Source organism: Aythya marila (genome assembly GCF_965140915.1).
Source record: "Aythya marila genome assembly, chromosome: 5".
Lineage (NCBI taxonomy): Eukaryota > Metazoa > Chordata > Aves > Anseriformes > Anatidae > Aythya > Aythya marila.
In genome coordinates, this window is record NC_139046.1 from 46,173,788 (window position 1) to 46,193,243 (window position 19,456).

The 19,456-nt window shown below is 41.6% G+C and overlaps 1 protein-coding gene across 8 annotated transcripts in view; it reads left to right on the plus strand.

The window, feature by feature from the left end:
* TSPAN4 (tetraspanin 4) overlaps nt 1-19,456 on the plus strand; it is a 400,378-nt gene that overhangs the window by 346,560 nt on the left and 34,362 nt on the right. For all 8 annotated transcript variants that reach the window (XM_082761010.1, XM_082761011.1, XM_082761007.1 and 5 more), the window contains one exon: nt 2,327-2,401. In XM_082761010.1, the coding sequence (XP_082617136.1) occupies nt 2,327-2,401 (75 nt within the window). The remainder of the gene's footprint in view (nt 1-2,326; nt 2,402-19,456) is intronic.

Sequence of the window (19,456 nt, forward strand, 5' to 3'; positions counted from 1 at the left end):
CCTAAACCCATCCTAACCCGGGTTCGTGTGAGGGGGCCTGGCATGGTGGCTCTGTGCGTCACAAGAGGGGGGAAAGGAGCTTGGTTGGGGTGGTTTGGGAGCTGTGGGAAGCATTGGAGTGGGCTTTCTGTGGTTGTAGGCTTTGAAGATCTTAGCGGCTGAGCCCTCTCATTTGTGCTGGATGTGTGAAATGCAGGTTTTTTTGAAGGCTAATGACTTGCCCATAAAAATCCACCCATAGCTGGGTAAGACAAAAGGTCTGGAATGGAGCTGCGCCTCGCTGCAGCTCCCCACTCCTAACGCTGGAGCGTAAAAGAATTTCAAATTAAGCCACCAGAAATTTAACCTCAATAACGTACTTTGCCCTGCCTCATTCTTAGAAGTAATTGAAGTGCCTTTTTTAAAGCTCTTCCAAAAGCTTTTATCCTTGAGACAGAAACAAGCTTGGAATGTATAAACCTAGACAATTAAGGTTTGGCAAAATTCTAAGCTGATGAAATTGGGATCCTGTGGTAGGAAATGCTGATCCTTGTTGATAAGGGGAGGGGGTGCAAGTCCTTCCTTTGTGCTAGAGTCTGCTTAACGTAATCTGGGCTATACCAGTGAATTTCACAGGGAGACAGTGGTGTTCGCATGCACATTTTGGAAAGCCCATGTTTTATGGACGAGCAAAAAAGTATCCCACGGCTAAAGAAATAAGGCAGAATGCCTGTGCATCTCTGCAAGGAGTGATGTGATTTGCCTTGTTTCAGTTAATACTACACAAGAGGATAAAACTGCAGAGTGTTTGTTTGTTTGTTTTAAAAAAAAAAAAGTAGGCAGCAGTAAGGCTGATTTTCAAAGCTATATGGAGGGCCAGTGCTGAAAGGTAATGATATGGAAATTGGCTCGGATCGCTGCCATGAATGAATTCTGTGATTCGGAAGTGGGCCGTAATGGGATCCAGTATTAGGGTCAGGCAAGTGTGAAGATACTAGTGATGAAGATTTGAAAATAAACTTTAATTTAACACTCCTGAGGCAAAATGCAATGAGTTCTGTAGACAGTCTAATTGTAGTAGTGGAAAATGGTATTTTCTCCCTCTTGACCTTCTGTCCTCCATTCAATCACAGAAATCCATAGGTTCAAAGGTTTGGTTTTGACTTGCCAGGCAGTGAAGAAGCTCTGATAAGGTTTTGTAGCTATTAAATTTTCATAGGTTCGCAGCCTTGTGGTTGAAGCTAAAGAGATAGTAACTTTTTTTCCTCTTGGGAATGGGGTTTCAATTAAGTCAGTGTTGCTCAGTATTTGAATTCCAGCCTAGCAAGCTGCTAAGTGTGTGGAATTGGTGTTAAAGGGAGCAGGGCCTTTGTCTGAGCCAAAAAGTTCTGAAAATTACTCTCACTTCGTCATCCATTTTTGCAAAACTCCGTTTCGTTTTCAGCTCAGACAATGGGTTGTTCTAGTCTGTGCATCTTCTGTTTTGACACTGCTACAGACCCATGCAGCTTCTTAACAAAAATAGAGGACGTGTTTTTTCAGAAGTGTGTGGCATAGCCTGCAGTTCATCCCACTAAAGATGATCAGAGCTGAGGGCTTTTGAGAATCTACCTGAAATACTGATGTCAAAGTTTTTTTATCCACTCCTTTTAGCTTTTGGCTTTTGGGTTTTATACAGTTCCTTGGGTTGTGAGGAGACAAAGATAGAGACCAACTTTGTGTTGATGTCTTAAGTACAAATCAGCCCCTTCTGGTTGAAGCCCGTGAGTAGTTCATGTAGCTGCCTGAAACTACTCTTAAAGCTGGCTTGGTATACTAGTGTTTGGGTTTGCCTTTCACTTCTCCCACAGCTCCCCTTGAAAAGGGATCATGACTTTATGGTTTATGGATGGGCTACCTTCTCTAGCAATGGGAAGTCTAAACTGTGGTTTTCAGTGATATCTTCCTAATGGAAAAGATCTAATGGGAAAATAAAATCAATAAAGCCTAACCTAGGAAGAAACTTCAAGTGTTGCTGTCAAACAGATCACTAGCCTGGTGGGGGGGACAGATCTTTGTGGGATTTTATGCTGTTCTTCTGAAATCAGTACTAGAAACAAGCCCTCCATACGCCTGGATAGGGGTGTGTTTCTGCCTAGTCCTTTACCTGCGTTTGTGGTTGTTGCATGTCGCGTGCCTTCTGTTCCACTGTAAGACAGCAGCTTTGCATCTTGCTGCCTGTATGACTCCCACTCCCCTTTCTGCATGATCTGCTGAGTGTATTTATTGTGCATCCAGAAAAAACTGAAATAGATGTTGACGGTTTTTGCTTTTTTTTTTTTTTTCCCGTCCCTTCTTCTCTTGACAGTTTTTTATCATGCTGTTAATTATATTTCTGTTGGAGCTCACTGTTGTGATTCTGTTCTTCGTCTACACAGACAAGGTAAGTCAGATTCTTCATTTTTCTTTCCCCTTCAGCAAATTTTTATGCCCCTTTTCCCTATAAATAAATCATGAAGCACTTGGCTTGGTATGCACATCATGCTTCTGTCTTCCTTGAGACACCCCTCTCCGAAAGAGCTCTCTCAGAATGCATAAACAGCCTTACAGGACTGGGCTCTCTTGCTTGCTCATGTGTACAACTCAAGGTCACAGATATTGCCAAGTACTTCTGCCATTTAAAAAAAAAAAAAAAAAAAGCCACCAGACACACAACAGAAACACAAAGAAGCCAACGAGCCTTACTCGGAGCATGTAGGAAGAGACACCCATCAGATATGAATTGGATTCTTAAAAAATATGGTTACAATTTAGGAACTACATTAATGTTGTACCAAAGGAGGTATTGTAAGCAGAAGTATAAAGGCAAAGGCACGCAAATCAGTATCTTTCCAAGTTGGTCCTTGCAACACGTGTACTTACATTTTAGTGAAAAGCCTTTAAGAGTATAAAAATCTAGTACACACAGTTTTTGTTTCTAGTTTCAGATTCGACTTATGTTTGACATTTGTTCCTGTGATTGTTGTTTCTGTTGCAAGGGCAAGATTGCCCATCTGAATTATCTTTATCATTAAAAGAATTATTTAAAGAAAAAAATGGAATTCTTGCATGAGTAAGAAAAAGACTGAGTCAAAATCAAGTCAAAGAGCATAACCTCCATATTAAATCAAAATTGTGTAACAAAGTCTCTCAAAACTGACAATGACTAAGGAAAAACTATGGCCTAGGTGGCAAAATTTGCCATGAATTAATAGTCATCAGGTACATAACCACTAAGTAGCATATTTTGTTGGAATGGAAAACATTAGTAGCAGAATACAATGAAGATGAATAACAGACCTAATTTATTCAGTGTATTTAGCAATAACCTGGACAAGGAGTGGAAAGGTGGCAACATTACTTTCTAGAAAGGCTCCAAATTATTCAATTAATGAACACAGGGAATGATTGTCAGGTGCACTGCTGAAGGGCTGAAAAGAGCTGGGTTTCTGGATGGCATGTTTTAGTTGGAACTTGGAGTTAACTTGCAAGGTAATTAAAGTAGAAAGGGCAATTTAAAATTACTTTTATGCATTATTGGATTCTGAATTACTTGTAACCTCTTGGGAGAAAGATCTACGCGTCATAGATGACAGCTTAATAAAGGCATCTACTTAATATGCAATGGGCCTCCAAAAACCAAATACAACAGTTGGTGCATATTTACAAAGGGAATCGGAAAATATTATCATGTCATTGCTTAAATTGATGGACTCAACTCACTGTTAATTCAGGATTCAGTTGTGGTTACTTCATTTCAGTGAAGGGTAACAGAAATGATGAGAAGCACTGGACAGGTAAGAGAGAATAGGCATGAAGGAATTACAGAGACTACCCTGATTTGGTTTGGGAATGGGAAGAAATCCTCTGCTTAGGAGATACGTAGAGGAGAAATGATAGCAGTTTCTGAAATACTGTTATTCTAAATGTCTGTCTTGTACACGCAAGAAATTTTTGAAAATATCAAGGAGTATATTTAAAAGATACGTGTTTCTTATATTCTGTATCTTCATTTTGTAAAATTCCCTGATAATTCAATAACCGTGTGGGTTTGCAGGATATATATTAAAAAAAAAAAAGTTGAAATGTTTTTATTCATAAAGCAATCAGTGCTGTTGTGTTGACAAGTTTGTCTCAGAGAATGTTGGTCCTCACTCTTCAGAGGTAAAAATAGTGAACGTGCCAGGAAGCATTCCCCTCCTACTTCAGCCTGCTGGTTTGTGGCATTCCTGTCTATGTTCTGAGTAAGGATATCAGGAAATCCTGCCTCCCTCCAAGTCACCTACCGTGGGCTGGTGCAGGAGGTGGCCTACAGTTGTCTGTGTGATCAAAGGTTAGTCTAAAATGTGGACTCCAAGTGCAGGTTTACAGGGTTAAGAAATCACTGTAGTCTGTGTATCACAAATGATCAAATTTGAGGCTCTTAATGGTCCTGTATGACTTTACATCCACAACCTTGTGCTGAGGAAATTAGTGGCTTGTGTCTGTGTTTCACTTGCAGTCCTGCCTACTGAGTGCAACAGCAGCAGCCTGAAAACTAGTATGTCCTTACAGCATGCTTAGAAATGGTGTGCTGGCTTTCCTGGTGCGCAGAACAGAATTGCCATGCGCACTGGTACGGAGAAGGTAGCTAACCCAGACAAGTCTGCCACGTTCATTGAGTTAATACAGTCCCTTGGAAAATCAGTGAGGGAGCAGTCTCCACACAGCAGAAGAAAGTAACATTAACTTTGCATGCAAAAGCAGAAGGTGACTGGAGGTGAAGACTTTGAGGGCTTCTCTATCACATGTGTATGGATACGTGATCATATGTATGTGTGTGTGATCAGCAAGCAGTGTTTTCTATTACCCACCTGCTAGCCTTCTGTTTATTAGGAGCATATATGCATGTAAATACATGTATTACCCAGGATGAAAAGGAACCCAATTATTATTTTCTGTTTCTAGGCTTTAGAGCAGGTTGAATAACGGATGAATAAGCACAGGGACTGAGCTGCGCCAGCTGCGGGGCTGGAGCTTTGTCCCTCAGTCACTCGGCCGGTGCTGGTTTTGTTTCCTCTGCTGCAGAATGGGTGCAGCAACAGGCTGAGTTGCCTGCCACAGTGTGAGCATCCAGGTGCATCTGTATTCCTTGCCGGGCCCACTGCTTTAGCAGTGGTTAAATATTAAAAAGCATCAAGACAGAAATTCTTTACGGCCATTCACAGATAGGTTTTTGGCACAGCACTTTTATTCACTTGCTGCAGGAGAGTGTGCAGCTGTGGAGATGGACAGGACTGACTGCTGGGACTTCGGGCAGCCTGGACTGAGCTGTTCTCATTCATCAGTTTGGGAGAAGCCACAAAATAGCCTTTGCCTCTCATTCTCAGTGTCTTGGCAGCAGCCTCTCTGAGCTTTTAGGCAGCAAACTTGCTCCCATGCCTTAGGATGTCATCTGCCCGTTTCTTGATGGAGCAACGTTTGTCTTGACCTCATGAGATGAGTGCTGCCCTGGACTTCACAGCTCTTTCTCTGAGCTGGCTGTGCAATGTGATGTTGTAAAGAGAGAAGGGTTTGGAAGAACAGCTCCAAGGAGGAAAAAGGGGGCAAAACCTTGCTTCTTGGAGCTGCACCATGGGTCTCTGGCAGGGGCTGAGCTCACGCCTGGTTCACTGTTCTCTTCCTTTTACCATCCCAGCTGGTTATGTTATGAGATATACATTTTCTAGGTTCTCCAGAAGTGATGTGTGGGCTGCATGGGAATAGGGTGGGGAAATGCATTCCTCTTGGACGGCTGTCAGGAAACATACATAGCACTTCTGTTTTGTCCTGACTCTTCCCAAAGCAGCAGCGAGGGGTTCATTAGCTGTTTTCAGACCAATGTGGGGCACCCCAGGGACTTGGAAGCTCCTGTTGTCCGTATGCAAGTTCCCAAAATATAACTTCATATTTTTCTGAGGGCAGAAATACCACAGTAAAAGATGTGTGGGTCTTGAATGAAGTTCATGTGGTTACGAGTACTGAGGCATGTTCTCTTTCTTACAACACTGTTTTCTCAGGCTAAATTTATGCCCCCATTTGTCCCAGCTCCAGTGACTTTGCTAGAGCCATGTGAGTGAACGCCTATACGCAGCTTGAATTTTCTCTTTAATATATATATTAATTTGATTCCATTCATTCAGAGAAGCATTTGATATTTTTGTAAATTCCTGTGTGAGGGTCTATATATATTTATAAAAGATCCATGGAGTACTGATAAGGGTAACCTTCATTTTTTTGTGATAAAGAGACAGCTGCTGGGCTCTATCTTAAGAGACTAGATACTCTTTTTATTTCTTGACACCAAATTAGACCCTGTTAGAATATAAATTATGCTAATAAAATGCATAGTCTTGTACCAGTTCTTACTTGTATTATCCTTCTGGTTTTAGCATCTGTATTTATTTTTACTGTGATGGTTCTCCTGGAGGCACAGAAAAAAAAAGTCCATATTTACTTTTTTGCAGCTGTAATACGTGACTTTTTTCAGTTTTGTTTGTTCAGATGTCTGCATTTTTTCTGATTTATGGGCAGAGTTATGGTGCTGCTACTTAATGCCCGCAAGTGGAAGAACATAACTAAACCAGCATAATGTGTTCTTTTTTTCCCTCTTTTTCTTTTCGAAATGTCAAACTGAATAACATAAACCACTTTAATTAAAAAAAAAAAAAAAAAAAAAAAGATCACTGACTATGATATTTGATTATGGAAGCAGTTACTGCTGTTGGCAACTCAAAGTTAACACCAGAACTTTCAATAGGGATTAGGCCATTAACTCACTTGGGGATCTCTGTGAAAATTACAGCCTAAATTCCATGCCTGGTTAGCTGCGTTGGAAATAGCTCACAGAATGGTAGATTTGAAAATAATGGCTACTTCTGCTTTTCCTGAAATGTATGAAAATGTTCTTGTTTTCTGTCCCAGTAAATCGTAATGAGTTCACCTCCAGCTCTTACTGCTTTTCCTGAAATATGGTCTGTAGAGGAGCTGCTTCCCAGCAGGAAGAAGGGGTTCACCATCAGGCTGAAGAAACCAATCATACAGAAAATTTAGTTCAGACCTACTGCAGAGACTCAGTTGTTCTGAACTTCAGCGGAGCAGGATGTCTGCTCTGCTGCTCAGCTAACAAAATGCCTCGTACTCCTGGGGTGTCTAGCACGCAGAGCTGTCCAAGGCGAATGCATAGAAGAGGTTAATCTATTTGAAGATGGAGAGACAAAGGCTAACGTGAAGGATGAGATCATCCCAATTAGGTGCAGCTTCCAGATGGTCTTAGCTTATTGGAGAAACAACAGTCCTTGGAAAGCCCTGCAAGAGTGGCAGGTTGGTCACTCTGCCCTGCTCATCAGTCAGGGGTCCTGCCATTTTTCTTAGTTTCTCTCCATCAGCATTTGGTTAGCCTACACCATCACATCAGGGTACGTTTTAAAACTTCTTACTGGTGAAACTTCTGAGTAATGGTAGAATTACTGGGTCCCTGTATCCTCCTCCTGCCACAGTGAGTGTGGCTGTTCTGCTCCCTTGTAAGGCTGGGGGAATTTTGGAATGGTACCAGGGCATGTAGTATGTGTGCTTGTCAGTGTGCAGGAGGCTCTCAAGGGAGCAAGGCCATTTTTAAGTCTCCGTGGTATTTCTGCAGGGATGTGCTGCGTTATCATGCTTCAGAGCATGCGGGGTCTGAGCAGCCAGTGCATTAACACCTGACTTTTCAGTTAGAGCTCAGTTTGTTGTGTATTTAAAAGAGCTCTCCACACACCGAGCAGTTCCTGGCATACAGCATCTCTCGGGCGGTGTTCTGAAGCTAGGCTTTTGCTCGAGTGCTGACATAGCTAAAAGCCATTTCTCCCCTAAGCAGGAGTAGCAATGCAGCCTGAGGTGGAGGAATCCACAGATCATCTCCTGGAACTGAAACACCCTGCAATTACTGCTCTGTCATGGGCGGGTGCCTGGTCAAGTATTTTACTTCTCTAATGCAAAATAATGTTATATAAATGGTGATAGAAAATAAGAAAAGGCAGAAGTGTCTCTGTGGTTTATTTTACTTGGTAATAAGCGTAATTTTAACTAGTTTATTAGCATTTCAGTACTCGTGTCACACAATAGGGAGTTGCAGAAATTTCATGTAAAGAATTTAATTATAACCAATTCATTTTGGCTTCTTTTCAGCAAAGTCTTCAGGCATGAGTATGTATCTGTCTCTATTCAGCAGGTATCTTAAGTGCATGCCTAAATCCACGTGATTTACTTAATCATATACCGAAGTCTTGTCAACTTTGATACACACCTTTTGTGTTCTTTCCTTTTAAAAGAAACCTTGCTAAGGAAATGCTAATGATAGTGAAAAATCCTGGAGATGGTGAAGATGTATCACGTTTTTCACTTCACAGGGAATTTAGTGAAAAGAATGACTGTTTGCTTTAAAGCGTTAATGGTTATCTTGTTCTATTTGTTCTCGAACAGCTTTTCATTTAGCATCTTGATCTCCAGCACATCACTTTAACCCTTTTTTTTAGGCAGGGGCAGGTGTGGAGGATGGAATTTATTTGTCTCTGTGGCTGAAAAAGGCAAATACGCCAATGGAAATCCCACGGTTTCACTAATTCATTTGTCAAAGGAAGATTTCATTGAAAGTAGACCTGCAAAATGCTATTAACAGGGTTGTTGAAGGATAGCAAAGTATTGATAAAAAGAATTAAGTGCATGCTCAGAAATAGGTGTTACTTGGGAACAGTAACTGCAGATAAAATGCATTAAGCCTCCCCACTGGGAACTCTTGATCAATGGTTGATCAAGGCCTAATTGATTCCTTGAATAAAGTGTTAGCAAGGGAATGGGTGCGGGGAAAGGAAAATCAAACTTTCCTAAATTAAGCTCCATGCCTAACACAAATACCCCGTGTAAAGATTTGATAATGCAGTAGCCTGTCAGCTCTTTATGCCACGTGTCGTCCTGTTTTGGCTGACTTCAGAAATTAAGATTAATGTAGGTGTCTCAGCCTGGTCAGTGCCCATTTTTGTTCATACGCCGATGAGCACGATACAGTTCGTATCGCACCGCTGCACGATTTGGAGTCATGCTTTTTCTCAGGAGAAATTCTGAATTCCAACTCTGCTGACTGGGAAATGAATTCCCAGAGCTGTATAGATGAATCAAACATAGCTGCTGCTGCCATTATGCCTGGCTTAAAGCCAGCCAGATCTGTCTTTTATTTCCTAAATTCACTAAATTCATCTGGGGGTCCTCTGATAAATATTTGGCAATGGATCAGTGAGCACACAACAGAAAGAGATGTTTCTGGGCTTCCTTCTTGCTGGTTTGTAATCCTTAATTAGAGGTTATCTCGTAATCTCAGGGGCACATCTGAGTAGGTCCCTAAGTAGGGAACACTTTTACAACAATTGGTTTCCCATGCTCAGAGCTTCCTAGCAGACAAATAGGAGTGGTGCAGGTCTTCAGATGGCCTCTGCCAAGGAAGAGTAAGAAAAGAGTAATGCCAATTATTGAATACATGGCACAGCTGCGTGCTTTTTGTCTGGGCATCTCAAACCATATTACAAATGGAGAGTAAGTAGTTCAGCTCCCCTTCTGACCGGCAGAAGTGCTGTTGAGAGCTGACTCCTCAAGGTACAGTGTCTCATGGGAAATACTAAATGCCGTCATGTCTGAATGTGCTTGAGGGAACCTTACTATTCTGGAGGCCAGGTCTTTATTTGATTCATGTGTGGTCAAAGAAGCCATTTCGACATGTAGGTGGATCAGGAATTGAAAGCGTGCTGGTGTTCACTGCTGATAGGACTCAAGGAAATGGCACTGGTTTGCATACACCTGATCCATGCTGGTTTTAGTGGTGTCTGACCCCCAGCTCTGCATCTGTTCTGAGTGCTGACACGTTTCGTAGCATTTTGTTAGCAAAAAGAGAAAAGAATGGTTTAGAAAGCTAATAAAATAAATGATTAAGACAGCTTAAGACTTTTAAATACAGGCAACATCAAATGCAAAGGAGTGACAGAGGTAGTATATTGAAAGAGACAGCACATTTTTTATTCATTCTATGAACATTTTTGATGTGTCACAATGTATTTCAGACAACATTAGAAAATGACAGTAAACTAAATGTTTAACATTTCTTACATGTACAAAAAGAGAAGGGAAGGTGGCTTTTTGTGTTATCAGACTGTGCAGGCCAATAGCATACAGCCCTTGTCTTAGATTTGTCAGCTGCAATTGAAAAATAATGTTGTAGGTAGGCTGCTTTATTAGTGTAATTTGCAGCTGAAATTCTTTCAGCTCCTTCCTTTTAACTCGGCGATGGTGTACACAGGTTGACTCCAAGCTGAAATGAGGAAAGGCAGATCTGTTGATCAGCAGCTCCAAATCACTGCAAAATCAGGGACCTCTTTGGTGGTAAATTGTGCTGAAGCTGTGAAGTTCAGATGCAGGAAGGAGGTTCAGCAAGTGTTCTAGCCACTAGTCATTGGAGCTTTTGAAATCCATTCCCAGATTTACAAAACTGGCGTACTCAACAGTGTGTAAGAGCTCATGCCAGTAAAACTGCAGCCAAGTGAATCTGTAATCATCTTTAATATGGACCAATTTTCTTTAATCGTTTGAGATCTTGGACTCTCTATTTTTACAGATGAGCACCAAAATCAGTCATACTTGACAACGGGAAAAGGTTGAGATGGAAGAGAGAAGTAGTTTTGAGTTAAAGGGTTATGTGTCTTAGCAGGAAGCAGAGAGAGAACTTGGCTTTACCATTTCTGAATCCACACATTTCCTACTTGAAGTTTTGAGTGCCTCTGATGATCCGGATGATGGTGGTATAATACAATTTCTCTGCAGTGAATGAGGCGTATGCAAAGATTTTTTTTAACTTGGGTGCAATTTTAATTCACTTAGATGTACTGCAGTTATTTTGTGTGCCCTCTCTGTCCCTATAAATTGGGGAAATGCATCCTTGAGAACAGAGTATCCTTGTATAAGTTCAGTTCTTGCTGAAACTCACTCATCCTTGTGTATTCCTCCTCCTGCTACTAGCAGTCTTTGATGCAATTTAGTAAGGATTTTTTCTGATACATTTCTGTTTAATAAATCAATCTACGTGTTGAGTTGCTTGCTCTTGCCATTTTGCACATCACTGCTGCAAGCCAAGGATGTTGTTGCTCTGCCAGACGTTTGTGCCATCTGCACCTTGCCATTTTGAACCACGGGAAAGCAGAACAATACGTGTCATCGTCTTCTGCCGTGCTAATGCTTCCTCTGTTGACAAAGTCCTAACCTCAGCATTTAGGAAACCTTTACAGAGGTCAGCTCGAAGGGCATATTAAAGTGCAAATTGAATTGCATGTTATAAGCTAGTAAATTACGTAAATGTAGCAAAAAGGGGAAGATTCAAAAGATCATTTGAAGGTACTTAAGAAAACAACTAAAAAGTCTTTCTCTAGAGAACAATGACAGGGGAAAGTCATGAAGCATAACAGGGAAAGATTTTGATTCAAAACCAGATCTTAGATTGATCACATAAGCCATTCATTTTTTTCTTTTGAAAATTCAGGACCAGAAGAGTTACAGTAAGACTTGAATTAATCAAAATTACTGAAAGGTTATTTAAAAGCTGGGAAGAGAATCAACATTACTCTCAGAACAACACACACAGAAGAAAACATCCTGTAGATTTCTTTCAGGTCCACCTTTTTATTTTGATGAATAGAGAATGCATTGTAGTTGGCAGAAAAGCCGCTGAATACATTCAGACAAAGAGAAACAATGTTTTTTTCAAGGTCAGGTAGCTTAGGGAAAAAAGAAATTGATTTTCTTTTGGGGACTGTGAAGAAAGGAGGAGCAGAATGTGTTGCAAGCCTTGAAGTATGTTGAGATCCGACTGGTATTTAAGGCAAATGTCAGTGGAGTGTCCTTGCTGCTAACATCACCACTCGTGGCCATTGAGTGGCCAGGTGCAGCTTCCGATGGTAGGGCTGTTCTCAATAGAAACCTGCCTCGTGCTCTCTTTGACACTGATTTACGTACAAATGGCAGAGGCAGCCCTTTCACCATGCTTGTTGTTACTGCGGAAGAGCCTGGAGCAGTGAGGATTGCTTTTCCGACTTCCCCTCCTGAGCTTTCTTTCTCTCAGCTGTATTCATGGCAGCGGCAGTTTCCATGTGAGAAGTGGCAGTAAAAGACAATTAGACAAGTTACGGCTCGGGCAGCGGAATGGCTCTTTGCTGCTGGGTCTCACAGGTTTGCCACATCCATTTTAAGCCATTCGAGGGTTTAGTTGCACAATACAATAATATTGGGTGTCAGCACAAAAGGAACACATAAATTACCACTTCCTATATGGTGAGATCCTGTCCCCAGTGAAGTCAGGGGGAGCTGCACAGTTGTCTTCTATGGAACAGAATTAGCTAGTAGCTAGTCACCGTTTTTTACAAAAACTATGGAAATTGAGTGTATCTGAAATCTGTGTTGTCTACCAACCATTGGACTTCATTTTTTTGCTTTATAATTATTTATTGAGGGCTTATAATGTCAAGAAATAACTTTCCAATAACAAAATGCTCCCACTGGTGCATGTCATAGGTTTGCAGTGATTAAACAAAAGGGGAATATTTGAATTAAAGTGAGTTAGAGCTTTTTCTCTGTGATATTTATTGGAGTGCTTTTCTAATTAGCTTCTCACCATCATTTATTTTAAATTACTTTTTTTTTTTTTTTTAATACTTGCTTCCAATTCCTAGGATATGCTTGAAAGGAAACTGCTAAGGGGACAACAAGGAGAGACCTCATTACACACAGCTGGATTTTTTTAGGATTTGATGGGTCCCTTTTCAACACAGTCATTTATTAGGTTTTGTGGTTGGATAGGGTTAATATTTTTATACTCATCTCATGAGGACAACTAGTGCTATGTATGGAAAAATGCAGAATGTGGCTTTTTGCTTCCACACCCTTGGTGAGGCTGTGCAGATTCCATAGGATTTGGATTCTGGGTTCCTTGGGCTCCTCGCTCCCGATCCGGGGGGAGCTCCTGGTGTGCTCCTTGGGCACCACAGCATTATTGTGTAGCTCTTTGAAGGTATTAGATCAGTCTCTGAGATACAAAACTACTCTGCTGCTTGATCTGGGAAACAAAAAGGCACAGTTATGGCTTAAAGGCCTTCTTCCACCTCTTCCAGAAGTGATTTGAGCAATGGTTCACCAGGGAAGCTGGCTGTTACAAAGAGATCTGTTTGCTATGTGCCTGGACCACACCGGTGAGATGCTCCCGGCAGGCGCTGCTGTGAATTTGCCCGTGTCTTGCCTCTGCTGTGGCCTCTTAGCAGACAGGTACAACCCACAAGGTCTAGAGACAGACAAATGAACTCTTCCCATGGGCCCTTAGGATACAAGCTCAATACAAATGAGCAACACCGTATTTTAAATATTTCAAACACAATATTTTTTAATTTTAAATATAAATATATCACACACCACATGTATTTATTTCCAGTCCAAATAGTGTGCCACACAGAGCCTGTAAGTGTCACTCAAGAAGTCCTTATCCATGCCACAGCCTTCAAGTTAAAGTTGATGCATCTCATCAATCTCCTGTTTGATTTTAATAGCATATTAAATTCAAGGATTCCAATACCACTCTTTCTCAAGGTTTTTCCACGTGAACCTTTCTAGAGGAGGTGAATTTACCAGAGAAGGGTTAAGTCCTGTTCTACACAGGTCTTTGTGAAAAGTGGCAGGGCTGGGGATTTAGAAATGAAGGTGATGAGGGTCTACAGTGCTCTGCTTGAAGCTTGTTTCTTCACTCACATGGTGCTTATTATTCTCTTTGTCATTGAAGACTCTCTAATTCAGCTTAACATCACGAATCCACAATTTAAGGAGCTTGAACTAACAGGATCAAGTTTGTGATTGCTGGAAGCTTTGCAGTGCCCTGGTTACTCTAACCTTCCAAGAGGAGAGGGTGTGGAGATGGTCCATGTCAATTCTGACTTGCAGATCACTTCACCTTTTGTCCTTGAAATGATTATCTAGCAGGAATTTTAGGTTGCATGCAGGCAAGTTTTATTCTGATTGAAGAGAGTTAAGTGGAGTTAAGTAGGCAAGAATTTGACACTTGCTAGGGAGGTGGTGCTTCTGCAACATGTACATGCCCTTTTAAGTGGAGTTGAGGGAATCTGGTAAAGAACAAAAATTAATGCTAAAGGAGAAGGAGGTTGAACAGACAGTTAACTACATCCTGCATAATAAAAATGTATTTTTAAGCCAAGAGTGGTTGGGTGTCTCTTCGTTGTTGACCCACTTAGAGAGAATTTACTAAGGCTTGAATCTTGGCACTTGATGAAGTTCAGACCTGCCGGGATGTGAAGTGCACACCTGCAAGCTGTGGCCGATGTGGAGCGACACCGACTGGCAGTAGCACTTCACAGGGAAGGTTTCTTTGCATGCCAATTAATTGTACATGATTTATATGATAAAGCTGTATCCTAGTATGTCCTCTTTTCTGTGTCCTGTGAGCACAGAGCTGAGCCTCTCTATGTACCAATATTCCTCCCCAGGCCTGTCTCAGGAGGGGCTCTTGGGCGTCAGCAGGCGGCTGTGAAGACACAGTGTGGGCTTTTTCCTGCACATAAAGCTATTCCTTGAACAAAGTATGTATGGCACCTAAAAGAGAACTTGCTGATTTGCAGCAAGAGAAGAGAGACTTCGATTGATCCCTCAGTGCCCCGTGGCCTTACCTCACCCCCAGGGTCTGCCTTTTTGTACCTCATCAAGGAGGAGTTCCCTTTTCTGACCTTGATGGTCAGCAACTCCAGGCATCAGGGTTAGGTGGGGGGAAAGCATGTGTATCATGCTACTGCTTTTTCTGCTGCCTTTCCCCTTCCCACATCATACCTGGATGCAGATCAGAGTTGCTGATGAAGGGAATGAGTGCAGGTCTATGCCCTTTGGTTTGCCAGAGATGAGTATGAATACGATTGGTCCCCAAACTGGGAGTGTAGTTTCCAGCTCTCATTTTACTGCTAAGCATTACACAAATTGTGGCAGAAAGGGCTGCTCAGGATTCTCCAGGCAGCATTTGTTCTCCAGCTGTCCCCCCATCCTGAGGAATGTGGACCGATGGCACAAGTAATTTAATGTGATTAAATGCTAGCCCCCAGTGAAGGGAGTGACGAGGGAGATTCTTTACTTATTCCCCATTAGTCCTGAGCAAGCTTGCTCGTGAATCCTGTAACCTTGGCAGCGAGAGAACCTCCTTTTGCTTTGCTATCTGCAAGGAAATGAATTACACATGCACAGAAATTCATGAGCGCTGAATACTGCAATTAATTTTGTTAAAGTCTCTTTATATATTTAGATAGGGAAGAGGAAGGAGGAAGCTTATCACTGGTTATGAGTCTGAAGCCACAAATCTTGTGCAGCTTTCACTTTGAGATAAAAATGAATCTATAAGGAATCCAAAACCTCTTTGTTTATTTTATGTATTCTAAGAGTGAGAAATGATGAAGGCAGTAATATAAAGTAGTGTTAACTGCACAATCCGCATGTTAAATTGATTAACATGGAGAAAACACATTAATAGCTTTTTATTAGTAGTCTGAAAACTTTACAATGGCATTTATTGGAACAGAACTGAAATGTGAATGGCAAATCATTATAAATCTCAGTTACTGTGTGGTGGCCTAAACGTTGTCTGAAAATATTTTCCAAAATACAGTCCAGGCGTTGAACGTAGCCAGTTTTTCCCATTTAACCTTTCATTTGTACATACTAAGCAAGCGATCACATTGCAGATGAGAAGTGAGAAGTAAAGCTGGATGTATTGGATGTGCAAATTCTCGCGCTTTATGGCCGAAGCAGGTGCATGTAAATGTTTCATCAGCACACCCATTAAGCTCACAGTGGTAAATTTAGCCACAAGCCTTGGAGAGGTGCTTACTTTGCATTTAATTTAGAACTAAAAAAAAGAAGTAGCAGGTTTATTTAAAATGCATTACCTTCAGCTTGTTTAATATTCTTATTCTCATGCATTCTTATCCATTATGTGTATATAAAAATAAATGAGGAAGTCACAGAAATACACACGCATCTCAGTGATGAGGGTAGTTCTAACGTAGGTGAAGTCTGGCTTAGAAGCCAGCCAGTGATTTTATGAACATGCCTGAATTTAGGGGTAACCCCATCGACGTTAGTGGCACTCCCCTCTCTTCTTAAACTACACCAAATATTGATAGTTTTCACGCTGCTGCACCATGTGCTAGCACTGTAGGGACGTTGTGGTTCTTTTTCATCTTCTTTTTCCTATCCTTTCCTTGTGGCCAGCATCAATCAGCTTGCAAATTGCAGCATGCTCAGGCTTGATTGCAGTGGGGGTTTCTTTTCCACATGCTTCCTGACTTTGCAGCATTAACTCTTGCTGCCGCACAGCCTCGCATTGCCACAGGTGAGAAGATGCAGGGACTTGGCTCCTCTGGCACTCACCTGTCTGAGACAGCAGCGCTTTGCACCTCAGCACGAGGAGGGTTTTCTTTGGGAGTTACGTGGAAGTCACTTAACATGCAAAACGTATATTTTATCACATCAGTTCAAAATGGGTGGCCAGAAATTGTAATTGCTGGGCTAAGGGAGTGATGTTATGATAAATCGGGTACTGTAAATAAAATGGCTATCTGTAATTAAAAGGAAATATATTCCTAATTGGCAGGTTATGTTGAAGGGAGTTGGCAACAATGCACGAAGCAGATTTGTCTTGGTAGCATCAGATACGTACAGGCCAGCACGCCTCTGAGAAGTGTACTTGAATGCCATTTGTTTGGAAACTATCTACCTATAAAGTGCAGAGTATTTATACACTAAGTCCTTCAATATCAATCAAAGTAGCATCATCATCTTTCTCCTGTTTCAACATGTCCTCAGCCAGAACCACAGAATTCAGCATGGTGAGCGATTAAATTGGCACAAAGATCTGGGCGTCTCTGGTGTGGATTACTTGCTTTGACATGTTTTTATTTATTCCCTTCTCTTTCATGGGATGGAGTTTTACTGCACTCTGTCCTTACAATTTCTCTGTAAATAATAAGAAAACTTATTAATTATACTTGTTCCTGAGTTTACCTTGTGTCTAATCACCAAGTTTTAGGAGGTAATTTTAACAATTTTGGAAGCTTTTCTTAAATTGCCTGTTGAAAAAAACAAAACAAAACAAAAACAACTACTTTTTTCCCTGTCTGATTATTTTTACCAAAAGGTATTTCGTGGAAGATGGGAGCACATTTTTCCGCCCTCATCCCTTCCTATCTCGTTTCATCACAAGTCACACTCTGTTAGAGTCCTAATGCTTCTATCAATAAATGATGGATTTGCCAATGGTGATTTAAGTTTAAAATTACTTAGGAAAACTTAATGAAGCCTGCAAATCATGAATTAGATTTCAAAGAAATTGCCTCTGACAGTTAAAAATTAGAGGGCCAAAGTAATTTCAAGGGTGGCATTTTTTCCCCTCTGTAGATTTTGGACAGGTCAAAGCAGAGGTGGTTCCGTGGGAATTATTTTCTGGAGCAAATCACAGGTTGGCTCTTGCTGCAGTAACTGTCTCGTACTGCTGTGTAGTGGGGTGGGTGACATAGTGATACAGGAGAAAGCTCAGCTGTGCTTTAACTGGCTGTTGTGAGTGCTGGCCTGCTTTTAATCTCTGCTTCCCCTTGGCTTGAATGGTGTAGGATGTTCCTGGTTTTAATCCTGCTTCTCAGCCTTGTGCCCTCGTTACTAGACTGCTCACACTGTTTGTCCTCAGTGGGCAAAATCGATACCCTGAGGCTTTCTGCCGCTGTCTCTCAGTACGGGGTTATGATTTTATAACCCCAAATGTTCTTCACAGGTTTAAACTGACCCTTTTGGAAACCGCTTTGCCCGTGTAGGAGGGGATGCCTGATGCTGGCTTGCAGTTTCACAAGGAAGAGAATCCCCTTCCTCAAAGGGCACGTGGCGAATTTTCTGTTGCTTGGGGTATATTAATTTACATAATTAGATTTGTGAAAGCTAACGAGAAGTTTCCTGTCCTAATTTCAGCATATCTAATGCGATCTGCAACAGGTTGTACGTCTACCTAAAATAACTGGGAGAAGAACCGTGGTTGCCCCATTGATGCTCCCCTTTCTTTTCCCCCAAATCCAAGGAGATAAGAGTAGACAAAGGTCATGGTTTTTAACTGTTTTGTACCCAAACCCCTGGAAATACTTCTGATGTTTGATACTTCTGGTCTGGCTGGTAGGCAGCTTGTTTCTGAAGGCTGTCGATCCCTCATTTGGTCAGTCGGAGCTAAAGTTTTGCAGGCTTAAACTAGAAGGTTTTCTAAAACAGAAGAACAAACAGGAGTGTTGTGCATTGCTTACGTGTAGCGTAAATAGATCATACAAGTTCTTTTCCTCTACTAATTTTCATTGAAATTACCTTGCAAATGGTGCCTTTTTTCATCAAACTTTTAGTGCATCTTTTCCAATATTACCATTTACAGTGGTTGTTCTGGAACTTGTGTTTTATAAGCCCTACATAGTTTTGGTGATAGCCATCCACCGAATACCCAGCTTTCTGTTTCCCAGTATTTTTCTAATGTGTTGAATTTTTTTTCCCATGTGTCTACATAAGCTGTCTTAGCGGGAGGAATTCCAGCCCTGGCTGATTAGTCTAAGCATTTCTCTTGTCCTCTTAATTTGTAGCAAGAGCTGAGCGCAATGGGTTTAGTAATTGAAACTTGATTCAGTCCTTGCAGTTAAGGATGCCAGGTCTCATTTACTCCATGTATGCCGAGTGTCATTTTTCATGTGCAAAGCTGCTTTATGCAAAGCCTCAATGTCTGTTGCTTTTGATTTGCGTGGTTTCAACTCAGTTTCCAGGATTAGATTGCTGATGGCACGCTTACCTATCAACAAACTGTTTGTATGATGATGAGAGGCTCTGGTTTGCATGATGCAGTGTTCCTCCTGATGCAGCTCCAGCTTACACCACCTGTGGCTCTTGCCTGAATGTTTCCCTTACCGATCAGCGTGTGTGTTTGGCTGCAAGATTGGCTGTTCCCACCGAGGTGAGGTTAGCAAAGTGATCATTACTGCTCCGTAACAACTGTTGGTGGGGCTGGGGCCTTTGCAGTGTAAGATCATTTGGAATCCAGTCCCTGTCTTGGGACTTTCTGTAATGTTATCGTGGTCCTCGTCGTTTTAGTGGTGCCAATCTCAACCCTGGTGCTAATAAACTCTGAAGCACCCTTGTCTCTGGTGACAGCAGTGAGCACTGTCACCTCGTCTTGAGCTCCTTCACTGGAGCATGTTGAGCATGCATATTTGCATATAAGCCTCAAAGCCTTTCTTCCTCCAAATGCTCTGACTCCTACACCATTGATCCCCGGGTTCTCGCTCAGCGATTTCTGAGTTTCTCCTTGTCAGATGTG